Source organism: Hydra vulgaris, chromosome 11, assembly GCF_038396675.1.
Source record: "Hydra vulgaris chromosome 11, alternate assembly HydraT2T_AEP".
NCBI classification, from domain to species: Eukaryota; Metazoa; Cnidaria; class Hydrozoa; order Anthoathecata; family Hydridae; genus Hydra; species Hydra vulgaris.
In genome coordinates, this window is record NC_088930.1 from 1,510,830 (window position 1) to 1,532,971 (window position 22,142).

The window sequence follows — 22,142 nt, forward strand, 5'->3', positions numbered from 1 at the left end:
TGTGATCCACGGCAAAAGAACGTAACTTATTACGTTCTTTATTTCTGTGCAATTGGTAATTATTCTTTATAACGCATCAGACAACTTTTTGCAATATGATTACTTGCAAACGTGATAACTTGCAAATTAACCAGAACTTCAAAAATTCGAAGTTTGTTTAAACGCACACATTAATAAAAAAAATGTGTTAAAAATAAGTTTTCAAAATTTAAAACACTAAAAAGTAAATATAAAACAATTTTTGCGTAAAAATATTATTATTCATAAATTTTTATTTTGAAAAAAGAAATTATTTTTGATAAGACATTGAAAAATATTTTTTTATTTAAATATGAAGTTTAGTATATTAATAAATATAATGTAGTATATTATACATAAATATAATGTAATATTCTCTTTCTAGTATTACTCGTCCAGTTTAACATTTTAGCCTGGAGCTTTTAGCCTGGAGGTTTATACAATTGTTGTGCAACGTTATTATGAGTTTTCGTTTTATAATATAAAATTTCATTGTTTTGGTCAAGATCGAGCTATCCTTTTTTCAGTAACAATCAACGTGTTTTTAGGGATCTTGATCAATCTTCAATCAATAATTAACGTCATGATTGAGGTATAAGAAATCTTTTTTCGAACGTCATGATTAAAAAGTCTTTTTTCGAATTTTTTTACTCAGACTGAAATTGTCTTATAAAATTTTTTTTTAAGAAATTCTTTTTTCTGCTTTATTTTTTTCTAAAGAAATACTACTTCTTTTCGTGGCTACACCACAACAGTAGTTTGAACAATGAGGAAGGCAATTTGTCCTGCAACCTTTAAAGCATGTTGGGTTTGGGTATTTTACATTATTCGATTTTTCACTCCCAATATCTTTTCTTAAATGAACTATTGATAAAGATGGAACTTTTAAAAAGTATGGCTTCATCGGTTGCAGTGAAAATGTAGTTTTTTTATCATCAAGAGGGCGAACAATTCCTTCTTGGCTGGTTGGAGATTGATTTGAAATTGGATTGTTAGAAAATGGCTGATTCATTGTATTAGCTCCTTGAAACTTGTTAACAAATGGTGTCATAGTTAGTTGTTCATTAACACTATTTTTTTGAAGAGCAAGGTTGTATTCGTTGTTGGTGTTACCACTAATAGCTTGCACTGCTTTTGTATCATGTAGAACAAAATCAGGCACGTGATTCGAAGGTTGCGACGAGTAGAGTTGATTTTGTGCGTTCATAAACATTAGGTTATCATTTTGTGGATTTTTAGTTAAGTCAAACACATTGGGTTGTCTGTTGATTAACGTATTAGGACCTGAGATAATTTCATTATTGTTTGGTAATATCGGCGTTGCTCCAATTGGCTGAGAATGAGAGCCATGTAATTCAGATAAAAACAAAGGTTTTGGTGACGGATATTTTATTGAAGGTGAAATGTATGACTGGTCTAAGGCTATAGTATCTTTAGTACAGCAAACTTGATCACAACTTGGTGCGCAGTGTATTGGGCAACTTGAGGCGCATATATTTTGATCTTCAGAAGTAACTATGTTTGGATTTTGCACTCCGTAATTGTTAACAATACTGGAAGACGTAACGCTATTTATATTTGAATCACTAAGAAGTTGTGGAGAGTTGACATTATTAGCATTGTTTCCTTGAGGTATGATATAAACGTTTTCAATTGTGGAAGAATTTCCTAGTAGAGGTATAGTGTAAGACTTCCATATATTGTTGTCAGCAATAGGTTTATCAGCATTTGTTGTGTAAGTATTTAATTGGTTACTTGTGCCAGGGTAATTAAATTGGTTTAAAGTTAAATTTTCAAATGATTGATCATATTTCTGTTGAGCATTGTTATTAAATTGTGCAGTATTTGATGAAAGTGAGGTACCAGAAGGTATTGTATTGGGTTCATTAAAGGTTTGCGGAAACAAATACTGTTGAGAGCTTGTTTGGCTAAATGGTTGGTTTTTAGTTAAGTCTGGTAAAGCAGAACTGCTTGATATTTGAGGGGACACTATATTACTTAAAGTTTGGGGAGATGGAATGTAGCTTGAAGTTTGAGGTAATACAGTATTGCTTGAATATTGAGATGGTGAAGTATCACTTTGAAATTGAGAAAAAACAATATTGTTAGCAATAGAAGGCCCAGCAGTTTTGCTGGACAGTATAGGTAGTGAGGCAAAAGGTTGCTCTGATGGAGCATTACTTTGTGTGTAGTAAGGTTCAGCATGAATGCTTGCAATGTTACTTGCTACCTGGTTGTTTGGTAGATTATTTGCACTATTGTTATTTTCAATTAGAGAAACGTTTTTATTTTTATTGCTGTTAAAATTGTATTGGTTATTTACTGATTGGCTAGAAATTCCAGGAAATGTTTTACCAATGTTATCATTTCTGTTACTAAAACGATTTTCACCGTTGAACTGCAAAACCTGTTGATATTTACTGTTTCCAGTCAGTTGAAGTGAAGATTGAAGTGTAGATTGAAGTGTAGATTGAAGTGTAGATTGTTGATTCTGTGGGTTTAAAACCTCTTGAACTGTATTAAATGTTTTTTGCTGTGAAGAATTGTGTTCAACATGAGTTACATTTTTCCCTAACAATTTGATTTCTTCAGATTCTTCGTCAAAGTCGTCATCTTCATCAAATCCATTACTTTCTTGATCAGCTGTTTAAAAGAATTTTTTTCATTTTTAAACTTAAAATAAAAATTTATTATTATGCGTGCGTAAAAACCTGCCTGCAGTATTGTGTGCGTATAAACTTTGAGTACAAATAAAATAATCAATACCTGCAAGTAGTTTATCTACCCAATCTCCACTGACATGATTTTCCTTCTTTCTTTTTTTACGATCGTCGTTACCAGACTCAACTCTTCCTCGATCAACTTCTTTAACAACTTTTGCACGATCAACTTCGTTATCAATTACCTCATTGGTTGATTTTATATCATCTGTACCTGATGATGCAGATGTTTCTTGATCGCCACTGCTGTAAAGCAATGGCAAAGGTAAAATTGGAAGAATTGGAATATGTGCCAGATTTTTCATTGGAGAACTTGAGTGAGTACTCATGGAATGTTTCCGAACACCCTGTTGTTGAACATCTAGGTTTTGAACACCCGTTTGTTGAATACCAAGTTGTTGAATGCCCGTTTGTTGAACACCCAGGTGTTGAGAATCCTGTGTTTGCAGCGAAAACTTTTTGTTCGATACTACTTTTTGTATTTCTTTTTTAGTATTTTTTTTGTTTTGAGGTATTGTTTTATGTGAATCAGTTTTTATAAGTTCTTCTCCAGATGTTGAAGCTTCATCAACATCATTTGAAGTTTTATATGCATTTTTTTGTATTTTATTTTCAGTTTCTTTTTGCTTTCTTTTGCCATATACATTTATTCCATAACCGTAATTTCGACCACCATATTTGTATTTCTTTGAATTTTGAAGCCGAGTAGGCGAGTAAACTATATTTTCATTTTGGCTGATTTCAGCCATCTCATCTTCGTCGTAAACATTATCATCGTCTTCTGCTTCATTATATCTTTCCATTAAGATAGGTTTCCGTTTCTCAACTTTAGCCCTGGTACTACCAATAAAATTTTTTTCTTTTAAATTGCGATGTTGTTCAAGTTTTTCTTTAAATAATTTGTTAAAGTGAAAATTTTCTTCAGTAAAGGTTTTAAGAAACCCCAGGCTGTCTCTTCGCTGTGCTTGCTGAACATTATGATGATGACGACGATGGTGTTGCATAAAATTGTCTGGTTTTACGGGAAGATAATTTCTTGAATATATACGGTTTTCAACATCTTTTTTGTCTAAATTTATTAACAAAAGTTTGTTTGGTAAAGTTTGTTAAACAAAATTATTTAGAAATCAATTTTATTGAATTTTATTTTTGCAAACTTTTATTAGATTATTTTGATTAGTTCAGTGGTTTCTACTTATGACCTTGATTATTTTAACATGATTAATTCTACTTAGAAAAGGATTTTTTGCCGTTAAATTAAATCTTATTTTGGATGAAGTTACTAAAGAAAAAAGGCTAAAATTTCATGAGAAAAAAATTTTTAACAAATTTTGTAAAACTAAAGTCTTAATCTTAGAGAAATATACGAGAGGTACCGAAATTATAAGAGAGGTACCGAGAATAAACGACAGGTACCGAGATTGCATTAAATCTAATGTCTTTATTGTTCATTAAGAAAATCCTTACTTGGACTTTAGTTACATTAAAAGTTCAAACTTTCTCGTTCATTTACAAACTCAAATTATTACTTATTTTTCTACTAACTTTTAACTGAATATTTTATGTTTCATCTTTCCAAAAAAGACTCCAACAATCATTTTGAGAAACACTTAATTAACCAAAAAAAAATTTTAAGTTATAAATATACTTATTTATAACTTAAAACTTATTATAACAAAAATAAAAACAATTATAATAATAACAAAAACACAATAAAAATGACAATAATAGTCATAACAACAACAACAATAATAAAAGCAATAATAATAACAACGGTATAATGATAATAACATAGAATAAATAGTTTTAATTTAAAATTTAACGTGGTTAGGCTAGTAGGGAAACCTGTTGTATCTTGGACCACGTTGCACCTTTGGTCACTCTACTCTGTCGGCTTACTATTATTATTTTAAAAAAACGTGAACTGCCATTTGAAATAATAGTCCAGAACGACTCTCCTTACCGTAAAATATCATACTTGGGATAGATGGTATCGATCCATAATTAATTATAAGTTTTGGCTCTTAAAAAGTAAATATTTGTGTAAATCTTATTCTGATTTTAAAACTGTGATAAATTGTTGTTTGATTCATCTACGACATTGTAAACATTACCCAACAACATTTTTTTGTTATGGAAAAGTTTGGATGATTACATATGACTGTAAATGGGGATTGAGACGATAATTGTTGAAGAAACCCATCTCGTGTACCTTTGACCAGACTAGGAAGTTGTACCTTTGACCGACAAAAACTGTTTCCTCGGTAATTTGCGGACATTAAGAGGAAAAATTTATAAAATTTATTATATACTTTATTAGGCGTCTTTGCTTTATTGGTTTTTAATGCAAAATTGTTTCTAGTATTAGGGTAATGAAATAATTCCATTGAATTTTAATGCAATTCACTTTTTATTTTTGGACCACTACTGCACTTAGAATAATAAACTTTGTTAATTTAGTTAGTTGGACAGCTAAAGCTATTAATATTATCAAGTTTATTTCATTACCTTATTTCTGCACAACTGTAGGGAATTAAATTTTTTGCAAAAAGATTTTCGAAACGGGTATGCTTAATGCAGTGAATTTTGTGCTTCAACAAAAAATGTGTTTAAGTGAAGCTGCAAGACATTGTAACATTAAAAAATCAACTTTGATATATCAGTTGAAGCAGTTTAAAAAATCTGGTAGTTGCGAATATTTATATTTAAATACCACACCAAAAAAAATATTCTCAACAGAAGAAGAATTAATTTTGGTAAACTACTTAGCAGATGCTGCAAATATGCGTTATGGACTTACATTAAAGCAGATAAGGTCCTTTGTATATGAGTATGCTTTAGCAAATCATAAAATATTGAAACTTTATGGATGAAAAATAAATGTGCAGGTGAGCAATGGCTGCGAGATTTTCGCAAAAGATATAATAACAAGCTATCTCTACGTAAACCATAACCAACAAGTCTTGGTAGATCTTATGCATTCAATAGAGAAACCATCAGAGTTGTATATAAGAATTACAAAAATGTTTTAGAACGTTATCATTTTGACCCATCAAATATTTGGAATTGTGATGAAACAGGAATTACCACAGTTCACTTACCACCAAAAATTCTAGCTCTAAAAGGTAAAAAACAAATAGGGATGACTAGTGCTGACCGAGGTAATGCATGACTAGTGCTGAACGAGGTAATAATAAAACAATGATTGCAGTCATTAATGCTACTGGAAATATCCCACCATTACTTGCATTTCCACGTGCTAAATTCAAAGACCACATGTTAAACAATTCTCCTCCTGGAAGTGTAGGAGCAGCTAATAAGTCTGGATGGTCAAATGAAATCATTTTGTGCAATTTCTTGAACATTTTATTAGTAATGTGCTACCATTAATTGAAAAATCTGTTCTTTTATTAATGGATAAGCATAAGAGTCATGTAAACATTTCTGTTATTGAGTTAGCAAAAAAAACAGATTTTATCCATTTAATGAAAATATTTTTACTGATATTGACTTTTTAGCTGCAAATGTTACTGATAGGCCAATAGAGAATACTGAAGCTTGCATTTCTAATGAAAGTATTGATCTTAAAATTGCTCTATTCAGTTTACCATCAACATCATCTATTGTTTTAGGGGAAATCCCTACTGTGAGTTTACCATCAAAATCATTTATTGTTTCACCTGAGATAATACAACCTCATCCTAAAGCCAAATTAAGAAAAACAAATACTTCAAAAAGACGTCAGGGAAAATCATGTATTTTAACTGATACACCTAAAATTAAAGTTATTCTAGATTTAAAATCTAATAACCAACAACTTAAAGAGTCTTCTTCAAGCAAAAGGAAAAAAATGGCAAAACAGATTATTTTTAGTCAATCTGACACTTGTTTAAATAATGAAAGCTCTGATTAAATTGATTTTGGAGTAAATATACTTGATAATGAAAATGAAATTGTTTCTGGAAATTTTTTAATTGTCAAATTGGTCAGAAAGAAGTACTCAGATTTTATGTAGCAGAAGTTATAGAAGTTGTTGGTATAGTTTACAAAATTAACTATCTTAAGAAATCAGGAGACTTTTGTAACAAATTTATAAGAGATGACAATCTTTATGATGTGGAACTTGAGGATATTATTATGAAACTTTCACCACCAAGTATTGGTCACGGTTCATCAAAACGTCAGTATCTTATATTTGATGTTGATCTGGCTATTTGTAATAATTAAAGTATTATACTCTTTTATTATTGTATTTTTTGTTGTCATTATTAAAATATTTCCTATAAAAAGCATTATGATCATATGTAAATGAATATAGACCGCCAGCTAATATAAGTTATAAAAATATATTTTTACTTTTTTCTTATCTAAAATAATAAAAATAACTGTATATATTAGACAACATGTTTTGTAAAATTAAGCATCTAACTAAAGAAAATGTGACATTATCCAAATAGTTATAATAGCTGATTTTATTTTAAAAAATTACTAATACCATTAGTAATACTGAGTGAGTATCGTAACTTCGATACACAAGTCTTTGCAAGGTTGTAATGAATATTTTTTCTAATTTTTTTTAAACAATTAGGATTGATTACAAAATAATTAGATTTGTTTTTTTATTGATATAAAGTAGGCCAGAGGTTGCTATATATTATATAACAAGCTAAAATAATAAAGAGGTTTATTGCATGTTTTTTTAATAATAACATTTTGGTCAAAGGTACAACGTATGTGTTGACCAATAGACTTCTTTTTTTTAAACGCGGGAAAAAAATACTTCTTAATCGAATGAAAAAAAAGTCCTAAGTATAATTTTTTTTGGTCATTTATTAAATTTCCGCTCAGTGGTCAAGAAATGTCGCTTTTGAGAAAAATTGTATTTGTACCATTTTTGAAGCAAACTTTATGAAACTTTAGGTAAATAATTATTATACCCTGACCTATTATAATTATTATTGTAAATTCTCTCATAATACCTTAAATGGTGTTAGATGGTAAGTTAAAGTAACATCTGATGATTGCCATATTTGTGAAACTCGGAGTCGTGTTTCCTTAACTACTAGATGTTATTATTTAACTTTTCATAATGGCCAAGATCAAGAGCTTTTTTTTTTTTTTGACTAATTAATTTTTTATTTTTTTTGCCATATAAATTTATTAAAGTCGTAAACCATAATATAAATACAAATAGCAGGGGCAAGAAGAGGACATAATTGGTCTTATCACCAAGCCCCTTAATGATCAAAGCCAAAAGTTTTAAGGTCAAGGACAAGTGTTTCAAGGCCAATGTCTACGCAAACATTTTCAAAATTAAAGAATTAATTTTTGGCCTTACATTAAGATCAGTGGTTAGCAAAACTGCAGGTAGCAAGTGCTGTTACAATAAAACCACTTGTTGTGAAATTATATCAAGGTTATGTGCAGAATTCGACGAAGTCAGTAAGAAAATAAATTTGAACATAATATGAAAGCCAAAAACAAAAATACATATAGACGATATTTCGTCTAACTTTTTTTTCCCGTGAACTTCAAGTCAGACGAGAAAATTTTGGTTTTTGCGCTGACGCATTTTACAATCAACCGGAACAAATATGTTCCTGCGACTTTACTTTGATGTTATAAAAAAACAATGAATAATTGCGTAATGTTAGGGAGTTTTTATTTTTTATTTTCTATATTCTATATTTATTCTATATTTTATTTTATATTTATTTTATATTTTTATTTTCTAGCCTTTTGAAAAGATTTAAATTTGTTTTTAATTAGGTTTTTACAGTTGTTTTATAATAAAAATAAAAGATGTTTTAGATTAGGAAATAAATAAAATTTCTTTTAATCTATACATTTTCATTTAACTCTTTACAAAAGCAGTTTAGTACCCCTGTTGTTAAAAATGTTTATTAACTATTTTTCTGCATGATTTTTTAACAGAAGTTTTCTCATCTAACTTCCCAAACTTCACGGAAAAAAGAATTCAGACGAAATATCGTCTAAAATACATAAAAGTAAACAAATAAAATTTGTAACTCTTTATTTTGATGTATTTTTGTGCTAACAACTAATATTAACGTCTATTAACAAAAACTTTTTATAAAAAACTTTAAACTAAAACTTTTAAACTTTTAATTAAAAATACGATAAAAAAAATTACGCACACTGTGTTTACCTAATATCACAAACTAATCGCTTGCGATTCTTTTTCTAAAAATCACTATTGAAACTTATTGCATAATGGCATAGCAGTAAGCCCAGCTCCTTAAAACTTCCTTATAAAATGTACTCTTGTTTTGTGATAAGACCATTAAGTCTTCTGTGTACTGTGTACCAGTCTTCTAATTAACAATTTATAAACAATTAAAATTAACACAAGAAATTTCAGCATTTTCTTCTAAAGTTAAAAAATTAAAAGATATAAGTTGCATTAACTATCACTATATAGCCTATATAGTGTCTTTGTTACATTTAAGAAACATCTAAGTTTCAAGCAATAAATCAGACATACGAGCTCTATGAGGAGGCATTATCAATACACTCTGACAAAAGGTACACTTGACAGGAGCTGACGCTGCAGGGACACAAAAATACTTGTCTATATTTCTAATGTTTGTATATATTTTTATTTTATTTCGTTTTTTAGGTGCTCCAAGAAGTCCTTGCGGTCTTATCACAGAGCACCGCAGCACAGTTTGTAGATTTTTGACCTAACCCCAACGAAAAGACCCGGAAAAATCCTTTTGAGGGATGATAGTACATACCAATAGGAGTTCATAGCAATAAATCTTAAAATCAGGGATTACCGTCCGTGGGACTTTATTAAGTTTAGAATTTTATGTAGAACATTTTTTGTTTTATAAAGTTTTTTGTAAAACTAATGGGAATTAGTTTTACAAAAAACTTTATAAAACAAAAAATGTTCTACATAAAATTCTAAACAACTCTTATCTTATTCATATTTTCACAAAAACGCGTTTTTAACCTTCAAAATTCGAGACAAAAAATCGGCATTTTGTCTACCTGCGTGACATTATTCACGCTGAAAAAATATCTTTTACAACCATCGTGTCACACTGAAAAACGATTTTTTGACGATTTCATCTAGTCGCACGGAAAAACAACGCTTTGTTTTGGGAAATGGCACTTGAAAAGCTTGACTAAGCTTTAACTTTTGACTCATTACGACCAAAATGCCTAATGCATCAAAAACACATGATGAATGCAGAAAATCTGTATGTGTTGTGTGCATGAAAAAAAGTGATAGAGAACTGACAGTTGCAGCAAAGGAAAAGATTCTTCAATTCATTGAACCTGATTTAGACTTCAATGATGACAGGGTTCCAATAGGAATTTGTGTTAACTGCAGATTCAACTTGGAAAATTGGATGGCTCCATGAAAAAAGTTCCAACATTTTTCAACTTCCAGAACATCTCAAAAAAACCTTCAACTCGCTCATCACTTATTTGTGATTGTTTGATCTGCCAAATAGGTAAAGGAGCAACATTCTCTGAACAAACTTGAGGACTCCTCTGAAAAATCAATCAAGCCTGAAAACCAGAGCGTTGAAAAGAGATGCACCAAATGTCTTTCATTAATTGGTCGTGGACTCCCTCACAACTGCACACCGGGGACTCGCCATGAAAGTTTGAAAAAAATTGTTGAAGCTGATGGAAAGGGCGCAGAGCTAGTAGCTTCAGCAGTTATTGCTTCAAAAGATTCATCTCCTAATGGAACAATTCGTCTAACTCAACAAGCTGGAGGCAAAGCCATTCTACTGCGAAGAGGGGCATCAGTAGCACAACAGCTGTTCAAAACCCCGCTTTCTACTCAGGATATGGTTCACATTCAGCAAAACACTGGACTCTCCAATAATGGTATGCGAAAGCTTGGCTTCACTTTGAATCAAATCAGTCCCTTACGGTTGGTAGAACCCAACTTTCAACTGAAATTTGCTCAGGCAGGAAAAAAAGTAGCAGACCACTTTACAATTAGCAGCATGAACCTGTCAGAAGACAACCAGAACAGGGAGGTTGTGCACTGCCATAGTCTCATTGACTCAGTGTCAACGTACAAGTTTCAAGAAACTTGGGAGATTCAGTCATCTTGAAGCTGGGAATAGATGGAGGTAGATCATTTTTGAAGGTCAGTTTCACTCACATTGAACTAGAAAAGAATGAGTTGGAGCCACAAAGTCCTGTTCAAAAAAACATAAAACTAACTTCTCCACTTTCAGCCAAAGTAACAAGTGTCAAGCAGCAAATGCTTGTTGCTCTCTCTAAAGACACACCTGAAACTTACCAGAATGTCAAGCAGATTTTTGGTCTCATCAAAATCCATGAGAAGTCTTTGCTAGACTCTTTGGTTATTTCCTGTGATTTGAAGCTTGCTAACATTCTCTGTGGAATTCAATCACATAGTAGCAAACACCCTTGCTGCTGGTGTGAGGCAGAGAACACAAACCTCATCAGATGTGGCCATCCAAGAACCTTCGGTCAAATTCGGAAGCAATTTGCAGAGTTCATGAAATCAGGCGGTGACATTCGCAAGTCGAGAGATTTCAAAAATGTTGTTCATCTGCCCTTCCTTGATTTTCATGATGACATGCTTGTGCTGGAAGCCATTCCACCTATGGAGCTTCATCTACTTCTTGGTGTGGTCAACCATCTCTTCAAAAACTTCTGCGATCTTTGTCCAGATGCAAAGCAATGGCCAACCACACTGCACCTTTCTATTCAACCATTCCATGGGGCCATTTTAATGGAAATGATTGCCTTAAGCTGCTGAGAGGATTAGATTGCCTGAAGCAAATTACAGAGCAAAAGCACTTCAAGCAGGCCGATGGATTTATTCAAACTTTGTCTCTGTTCAAAGATGTTGTTACATCTTGTTTTGGAACCACTTTGGATCCTGATTTTGAAGCAAAAATTGAAAGCTTTGAACAAAGCTACATTAATCTTCCAGTCTCTATTACTCCCAAAGTACATGCTGTCTTTCATCATGTTCCTCAGTTCATCAAGAGAAAAAATATGGGACTAGGACTTTTCAACGAACAAGCAACTGAGGCTCTTCACTCAAATTTCAACCCCTTCTGGGACAGATACAAAAGAAATCCAGAGAATCCTGATTATTCCAAGCATCTCCTCTCTTGTATCATTGAATACAATAGCAAAAAAATATAGTCTCAGCAAGTCAATGGTAAGTTATAGCTACAGATTGCTAAGTTGCATCTTAAAAAAAAACGTAAATTTGGGGGAAAACCCTGATCAAAAATGATTTCAAAGAATAGTCCAAAGCTTTTTTTTCAGTTTCCTCTAGAACTAAAGGAAAGGTAACAAGAAAGAACAAAAATGTCAAAGAATCAAGTGAGAACGAGCCAGTTGAAGAAGAATATTCGAACTTATAGAAAAATGTTTTTTCAAGGAAAACTAATCAAATTTTGGAAAATATGAATAAGATAAGAGTTGTTTAGAATTTTATGTAGAACATTTTTTGTTTTATAAAGTTTTTTGTAAAACTAATTATTGAATTCGGAAAATAAAGAAAACTAACTTCCACTCTAATTTAGAACTTTAAACGCAAAAAAGTCCCACGGACGGTAATCCCTGATTTTAAGATTTATTGCTATGAACTCCTATTGGTATGTACTATCGTTTACATTTGTACATACTCCTATTGGTATGTACTATTGGTATGTACTATCATCCCTCAAAAGGATTTTTCCGGGTGCTTTCGTTGGGGTTAGGTCAAAAATCTACAAACTGTGGCAGATGAGCATTTAATAGGAAGTTCACGTCTCATACCTAACCGATGTCGCAAAACTTGTTCAGAGGTGGGGTTTGAACCAAGGATTTTTTGTTTCTAGGGCAAGTGCGCTACCAATGCGCACGGCTGTAGTATATTTCATTGTATACAGTTTTTTTTTAAGTTAACTCTTTTGATTAAAATCTAGTGATTTATTCGTTCAAGCTAGTTTGTCAAAACTATTTTGTTTGTAAAACATGCAAGGCCGGATTAAGGGATTTGGGGGCCGGGAGCCAAAAAAATATTTGGGGCCCCATTCCTAAAAATGAATGAAAAAAACATAAGGTTACTTTTTTATTTAAATAGAAACTTTTCTTGCTTTCACATTTACAAAATCAATTACAACATCTTGACAATTTATATTTTTTAACAGTGTTCTTTCAATTGTCATTAAACAAAGAGCATTTAAACGATCATTTAACATTGAGGAACGGAGATCATTCTTGACTATTGCCATTTTTGAAAATGCTCTCTGCACTACAATTAGTAATGGAAAGAGTAAGAAAAATCCGATATGCGATGTCAACATTGGGAAAAACTGATTCTAACTTATTCCTACGAATTGCTTGTAAACATTCAAGTGCTGATATATTCTTCTCATTTGCCATGAACTTAGAAAACTGGATAATTTCATCAGGGAATTGCGTATCTAAGTCTGAAGGATAAATCGTACACAAAGATTTGGCAGCTGCAACAATGACAGGAACGGCCATGATCTGAAAACTAGTTCGAAAACCAAACTTTCTCTCTGCAGACTCGTAAGCAAAAAGCCTTTCTTTTAAGCACATTTTTAACTTGTCTATGATTGGGAAAAAATACTTGATTTTAAATTTTTCATTGCTACTAAGAACCGCTTCATTCTTGCTATTTTCACCAAACCCTAATTTGTGCGTCTTCTTTCTTTTATTTTCATGCTTGAACTGATTAGAAATAATGCTTGAGAATCTTTTAGCGCTTTCTTGAACTTCGAGAAAATTTCACGAACTGACGTCACATATTCCAAAAGAGATTTAAGCAATCGAACACCAAGATCCAGATCTGCAGTTTTATTCTGAAGTTTCATACTAGTAGCATCAAATCGTAACATTATTCTGTACCATAGCTCCGTCATAAAAGCAACATCCAAAGTTTTCATTTTTTTTAAAGTGCAGTGGCTTCGTTTTGTGTCTGACGTTTTCATCTTTATCCAGAATAATTGATTCTAATGTCTCAAGGATATGATTGTAATTTAAATGTAAAACTTTAGTAGAAATTGCTCTTGCTGACCACCTTGTCCCAATCAGGCTTTTAATGGTAACTTTCCTGTCCTTTCCCGCACCACCTACAAGACCTGAACAAACTATCTGCCATTTGTGAGTTGAAGAAACACATAAGTTATACAGCGATTGGAGAAACCCAAAGAAATCGGATGCAGCCTCACAGCTGTCAACAGCATTTACGCCAACTAATTTTAGAGAATGTCCTGCACAAGGAATAAATTCAATGTTTGGGTTCTTATTTTTCAGTAGTGCTTGCAGGCCTTTGTATTTTCCTGACATGTTAGATGCATTGTTGTATGACTGACCACGAGCATCTTTAATGTTTAAGCCAAGCTTATCTAATGTTTTCTTGGCAGCATCTGCTATAGCCTTTCCGCTATGTCTATATGAAGATTCAAACCCAATAAATCTTTCTTCCACAACAGCTTCCTCGCTCACATATCGAATGATTATTGCAATTCGGTCACAGTGTGAAGTGTCAGTTGATGAGTCAACAATCAGTGAAAAGTATTTAGCACTGGCAATTTCGCTGCTAATGGAATCTAGAACTTTTTTTGCCATTAAGAAGACAATTTCTTCATAACTTGTTGATGAAATGTATGAAACATTTTCTCTGCCCTGGTTTCCTCGACTTTCTAAGTGTTTAGCAAGGAATGGATCAAATTTTGCTAAGAACTCCGAGGCCCTGAGAAAATTTCCATTACTGAAGTCATCTATTTCTTCTGAATCACCTCCAAGAGCTAGACCTCGACTGCACAAAAACTTTAAGCATTCAACAACCCTTCTTAGAACTTCTCTCCAGTAACGCTTTTCATCCTCTAACTGCTGCTTTAAATGAACATCAATTTTTCCTTTTAATGTAACTTTTCCAAAATAGCACTGGACTGCATCAGAATGCTGCTTGCTTTGTTCGTGTCTATGTATAGAACGCAGTCCATGTGCCCAGCCGTTAAATCCAGATCTGAAATTGTAGTCTGAATCTTGAAAAAGCAAGCAGAAGAAACAAAATACTTTTTCCTGTGGATGGTGAATAAATAAGCTTTCTTTCGAATTTCACTATTTTTCAACTTAAAAGAAAAATAGATGAGTGCAGCACTATATTTTGGTGTTTGTTACTTTTTTAGATTTTTTAAAACTTTTGTCTTCAACGTTTTGATCAGGAATTTCTTTTATAGAAATCCAGTAGCGCTGTGCTTCTTTAAAATCCGTCCACAATGCTGGGTCAGATTGACATATTAACAAACTGGACTAAAACAAAAAACAACGGTGCAGCTTAAGTTAACGATTAAAGATAATAATACGTTTAATAATATTATAATAACAATAATAATAATAACAACATTAATAAAAAAAATGATAATAATGGTAATAACAATAATAACAATAAACTTAATTACTTATTCCTTCCTCTAAATTCCAAGGTATTCTTACATTGCCAAATGGCACATTTTCTTGCTGCGCTGTTGAATCGGATAACACCGATACATTGTTCATTGAAGAATTATCTGTTACGTTCTGCAATTGTGAACTTTCTGCAGTTGGGTTTGATTCAGTTGAAAAATATTGATTCTCCTCTAATGCTTTATTAGGAGATGGAAAAAATTAGTCAATTTTGGGATTTTTTTAATGTTGTTTGCTGTCTGTCACATTTATTTTTTTTCAGTTTGCGTTTTAAATTTCCGCTTAGATATTTTCTGTACATTATTGTACAATTATTTCAAAAATAATTGTAATCTTAATTTATAATTCTTTAGTGGTAAAAAAAAAAGAAGTAAAAAACTGATATTTAAAAAAACATATAAAATATTTAATACATATTTACCAATAAATATAAAAAAATTAAAAAACAAACAACTATTAATTTAAGTGATATTATTTGTTCTCAAATAAAATAAAAAATTCAAATCAAAATGTCAATTCGCATTTCTTGATAAATAATTAAGCAGTTCAGCACTTAACTTGTATCCGTTTATTTCATTTTTTCGAGTAAGTAAAAAAAGATAAAAAATTGTTCGAACTTTTTTCCAATACAGTTCGAACGTGTTCAAGTTCGAACTTTTCTTTAAAAGTTAAGAGTTTTTATTTTTAATTTCATGAGAAATAATGGAATTAATTTGATTAGAAATTATCAAAATTAATTTCCTTAGAAATTAATAAAATTAATTTAGAATGTCAAGTCATATATAATAAAAAAAATGATATAAACGTTACAAATCGGGGGCCCCACTGATACCCTAATTTTTGGGGGCCGGGCGTTTAGGCTCCCAGGAACCCGGGTTAATCCGGCATTGAAAACATGATTTATTTTTTAGTGACTATTAAAGAAGGGTAACTAAACTACTGGTTATTGATGTTTTAACTAATACAAAACGTTAATACAAAATGAGGATATATGGATGTATTAAATTTTCGTTAACCAATCATGTCATTGATTGTTGTTTAAAATGGTTAATCAAAATTGGCAATTTAAACTGTGACATAAAACACAAAATTAATCTTTCAAGTAAACGAAAAATAACTATCGTAAACAAATTCAACTGTAGTACAATTTTTAAAATGCAAACTCAGAAAGTTCTAAAATTAATACGAAAAGGTGGAAGACCAAGGCCAAAATGTTCATGGCCAAGGCCAGTTCAACAGTTTTAAGACCAAGGCTCTAATTTTTTGCCTTAAGGCAAGGCCAAGACTAAGACCAAAACCAAGATCACAGCCAAGGACTAACAACCATAATATATATATATTAGGGCTGGTACTGATTAATTTTTTTTTGTTCGATTAATCGTCTAAAATTTTGATCGATTAATTTCGATTAATTTCGATTAATTCTGAAGTCGACAGAATAACCTGCTTTTCACCACTGGTGAGGTGAAGTTGTTATCGGTAAACGTTAACTAACTACAGTATTCACAAACCTTAACAAACAAGACACTTAATGCCTGCTATACTGTATTCAGTTTAATTGACAAGTACAAGTAGGCATCACTTTAGCCAGTCACGTAAACAAACGAGGACGTTAACGTTTTCTGGAAGTAGACAAGATCGCAGTTTGTTGACAATGTACTCTGACGAACTAAACAGTCTTTCACAAGAAACAGAAGTGGCAGGTACACACAGAATTGTCTGCACAAAACTGCTCAGGTTAGGGTAACGATGCCTGTGTAGTTGCCACCAATGAGGGGATTCTCAGTTTCTGGAATTACACCTTCTTCTTGATATCGTGTAAGTTCAGCCATCATTAACCCGCAGAAGTCTGCGCAAAAATGCTTCTAACGGAAGTACAGCCGAACATGTAGCATACTGTTCACTACCAATATACTCAGTAGCATCTGCAAGTGGACCCAATACCGAGACAAATTTTGACATTTTCTCCCAGTCCAACTCCCTTAGTTTATCTCCAGTGTAATTCTCGGGATGGTCAATATGATACTGCTTAATGGCATCTTTCACTTCCAGCAATCTGGCTAACATTAGGTAGGTACTGTTCCACCGCGTAGCTACATCCTGCTGCAATTTGTGAAACTTCACATCGTCAGACCTGTTAGAGGTAATGGCTTGGCTGGCCTTTAGCTCTGATGTATTCCTTGAACTGCGCTTAAAATGTCCAACTAGGTGTCGACATTTAGCCAGAATAGGAGATGAATCAGCTGCTTTCAAACCTGCTAGTATGCTCAGTTGAAGACAGTGTACAATACACGGTATATGGCTGTAATCCGTCCGTCCTATAGCAGCAACCATATTTCGTGCACTGTCCGTTACGATACAGCTAATTTTTTCAGCAATGTTCCACGTTGCGGCAAACTCTTCATAGAAACTGGCAACATTATCAGCAGTGTGCCTTTCTTCAACATTTATGCAAGCTAAAGCGACAGACGTCAGTTTCCACTCAGAATCAATCCAATGACCAGTTATCCCACAGTACGATTCATTGTTGGTGGAGGTCCAAAAGTCAGTAGTTAGAGCAATACTATGAATGCACTCTAGAGCTTTCTTGTGCTCATTCAACTTCTCATTGTACATCTCTCCAATGACAGTGTCGATTGTACGGCGACTGGGCAAAGTATAAGTCTGGTTTTGAAGGGCAATACGAAGCACCGCCTCTAGTCCAGCATCTTCTACAATTGCTGTTGGACGTCCAGAACTGGCAATCCAATGAGCTATTGCCACCTTCAGGTCGGCTGAGACCTTTTCACTGACAGGTTTGTTTGACTGACACGTAAGTAAATTGGTGATTGATTTTATCTGAGGGGTCATCTTACGTTCACTGTCGACAACCTGTTGATATTTCAGAGGATGCTTGCGCTGAAGGTGATAAGTCAGCGATGTGTTTGAGCCACGGAAAGCAAACTGTTTATTGCAGTGAACGCAGTATATTTTATCACCTTCGTCTACTTTACCATCAGCATTCAACTTGAAAACAAAATGCTTGCTTAACTTTCCAGTTAAATGTTTGACAGAAACGTTGCTTTCATTAGTTGCCGCAGCCATATTTGCAAAACAAACTTTGTTTACTTTAGAAACGGATATAGAAATGTAAGATAATGTTCCCAGGTCAGTAAGTATTTTAAAATATGACAAAATTTTTAGTCGAGATTTTCAAGATACGCGCTTTCAAAATTAATTTTATATTTATCGAATTCTATTGAAAAAATCTAAATTTAATACTCTTTTTCGTCATGGCTAATGACTTTGAAACAATTGATTTTGAAAAGTTGCGTTTAGACGTTTTTAAAACTTTTAAAACTGAAAATAACTTCTTTGCGAATGATTTATATGAAAACGATATATTTTTTTTATAAATTTTTATGCTTAACATTTATCAAATTAACAGATATCAAAATATATTGTTCATGCTAAAATTTAAATTAGGCCAAGTACCATACCACTACACAATTAATTTCTTTAAAAATAACGTTAATAAATATAATACAAGAGAAACAGGTAATCTTGAGTTTATTCTAATTGAAGAATATTAAAGTTAACTTTAATATTCGAGTAGTTTTAATACAACTAGTTGTACTTAATATATAATATATTACCTATATTGAACATAATATATATTATTCACTTGTAAGGGCTTCGTGATAAGATCAGTACAATCTTCTTGAAGTCCTGTCTGTACTATTTTAATTATAATTATAATCTCGTTTATATATTTTGACTAAGGAAACTTGTAAATATTACTATTATAAATTACGAAACTTGTAAATATATATATGTACGGCAAAAAAAAAAAAAAAAAAATAAGTAACGGTAAACCGGCAAAAATTAATCGAAATATTACAGATTAAAGAAATTTTAATCGATTAAATAAATTAGCGATTAATCGATTAATTAATCGTTAATTTCCGCAGCCCTAATATATATATATATATATATATATATATATATATATATATATATATATATATATATATATATATATATATATATATATATATATATACATATATATATATATATATATATATATATATACATATATACATATATATATATATATATATATATATATATATATATATATATATATATATATATATATATATATATATATATACATATATATATATATATATAATTTAAAATTAGTTAATAACAACAGGTTTTAAGGAAACATTACTCGTAGTTTCACGCATAAGGCATTCATTAGATGTTACAAAAAAATCTTAACGACAAAAAAAAACTTTGATGACGTTTAAGTTATTTACAAAAATTTGTTTTCTACGGCGATATTATATTATTACTGTGTGTTTAATAACATTAGTTTGGTGTTATTATATGGTACTTTTCTGTTAAGCAAAAGTTGTATAATTTTCCTCCGGGTTTTAGCGGTTGCGCTTTATCAATTATTTTCCACGTTATAATACAATTCGCGGCGTTAATTTTTGGCTAAAAATCTTTCAACGCGAATCGTTCGCGCGACTATTAAGACTAAATGTTGTTTAGACTGGAATATTTTTACGTTTGGTTCGGTCTACACTAAAATATGCAGTTAAGTAACTAAGATTCATGACTTAATTGGTCCAAAGTTGAATGTTTTAATGTGTTAATATGTTAAAATATAAGTTATATTTTTTTTCATGGAAGAATATATGTATTTTTACACATTCTCTGTATTATTCATGATAAATAAGTCTACAAATGCAGTAAAAGATAAGTATGAGGTTATCTCAAATGTTTCAATGTGACTTTTTGACTAGTTTTCAGAAAATTGGCAGCCATTTAAAAAAAAAAAAAATTTAATTTGTTTTTAAAAAAAAACTATTTTTTAATAAAGACTTGTTTGAATGTAAATTTATTTATCACTTAACATTTTAAAAAATTTTTTAAAAGATTTTAATAAAATATGTTTTGTAAAAATAATATTTATTAGTTTAATTATTATATTTATTACTACGTGTAATACTTTCAACGTGTAACTGGCTACACATTAGTGCTGTTCATGTTTAATCGAGAAATGCAATCAGATCATTTTAGAAAGTAAGTTTATATTTATTATGCTTTATCGTGTTTTAAGGACATTTAAACACACTAAGTATTAGTTTCCATTTTACTTGGCTAAGATTGGCATTATTTTACATATACAATTTTAAATTTAATTTTCATTCAGTATAATTTTAATTGGAGTGTTCAATTTTTGTAAAATTTTTTCTGCAAATATCAATTGATACTATGTTATTATATCCTCAAAATATAATTTAAAAATGGTCAGATGAGGTACATAGACCGATGATCCATACGCTTTGTTTTCCTATAAAATCAAATTCAAGCTTAGCGCAAAATGTCTGTACCGATAGGAACCACTCTTAAAAACTTATATTGATTGTTATATTAAAATTTTATTGTTATATATACATGGTTTCCACTTACTTATGACTGTAGTTGAAAAAAACGCGCAAACTGGCAATCGAGTGATTTTTGAATAAAAATAAACGCCGTGATTTGTATATCTTTTTTTTAATTTTGTTTTTCTCTCGTTGTGGAATGAGTTTTTGTGTTTGTACCAACGGTCTTTTAAAGACTGTTGGTACAAACCTTTTAAAGACCGTTGGTACAAACCGTACAAATCTTTTAAAGACCGTTGGTACAAACACAAAACCGTCTATACAGTACAAAGGAAAAAAAAAGGCTATTGCAAGAATTATTGGTTAAATATTGTATGAAAAAAAAAGGAAATCGGATAAAAAAAAGTTAAATTACTTTTAGTCACAGGTCTTAAGCCTGAGAACAAAATACCCAAAAATAAAATTAAGCTATATTATATAAACTAAAAACTTAGCATAAATTTGCAATTGACAGTATATATGGTTTCCCTGAGAGGTCGGTTTTGAATGATAATCTCAAGAAACTTTAAGCAGAGGACTCAGTAAGAGTGTTGCCATTCATCGGTATAAAAATATCATTATTATTGCAAAAATTAAAAGCAGTAAAAATCTTTACTACATTTTGATTGGTTAATTGTTAATTGCTTTAAAACATTGGGTTATTGTTTTAAAAATAACCGATAAACATTTCGGGGTATAGTTTTTAAAACGAGAGTTTACCATTGGTTTATAGCTTTTAATCTCGTTGACGGATAGGATGTTAAAAAGTGCACCTTAGATTGTTATTGATGTCAAACGTGCATCGGTTATAATGTTATTGGTTTAAAAAAATCAAAACTTATAATATTCTTCAAACTCTTACTTAACAATACAAGTAAACTTACCTGCAACGCGGACTGTACTAAATACACCAGTAAGAAAACTCAAAAATATTTTTAGTTCCATTACATTTATATTATTGCAATCATTTCGTTATTTAAAAGTGAAATTAGTTATCATACCGAAGTAACGAAGGTAGCATAGTCCCTCAGTGTGAATTTTTCGGCATCGATGATTTTCTGTATAACATGCTGAGACTAAGAGTAATAGTACTATATTTTTCAAAAGTTTTTAAACCAACTAAATCCATCAAATGAAAGCATCTTTAAGTGAAACAAAAAGTATTTTTATTGTATGCGATTAAAATTTTATAATAATAAAGATAATAATGTCTCATGTGATTCTCAGAAATGCTGATACGTAGAAACTTCTGCATATAAAAAAGTATTTTATTCTTGCAATAAAACCACAATAATACTTTGTTCTCTCTTGTAAACACCTTTTGCTTTTAGAGTAAATCAATTCTATTTTTATTTACTGATACTAGTTTTGCAAAAGGTTTAGTAGCTATTAACCCGCTACCGCACCAAAAAAATCAATAAAATACCACTATAGAGTGGTATTTTAATGATTCGGTTGAGTTAAGGCTATCTAATCTTTGGTGGTATGAAATTATTCATAGAATACAATTATAGAAAAATAT

General features: G+C 31.1%; 1 protein-coding gene across 1 annotated transcript; it reads right to left on the reverse strand.

Annotated features, from left to right (window-relative positions):
- Positions 1 to 693: 693 nt before the first annotated feature.
- LOC100210862 (GATA zinc finger domain-containing protein 14) lies at positions 694 to 21,652 on the reverse strand. Its single transcript, XM_065809772.1, has 3 exons — positions 21,505 to 21,652; positions 2,785 to 3,807; positions 694 to 2,661 (listed from the first exon to the last, which is right to left on the reverse strand). The coding sequence occupies exons 1-3, from the start codon at positions 21,563 to 21,565 to the stop codon at positions 701 to 703; spliced, it is 3,045 nt and encodes a 1,014-aa protein (XP_065665844.1). The 5' UTR covers positions 21,566 to 21,652; the 3' UTR covers positions 694 to 700.
- Between the last annotated feature and the right edge of the window lie 490 nt (positions 21,653 to 22,142).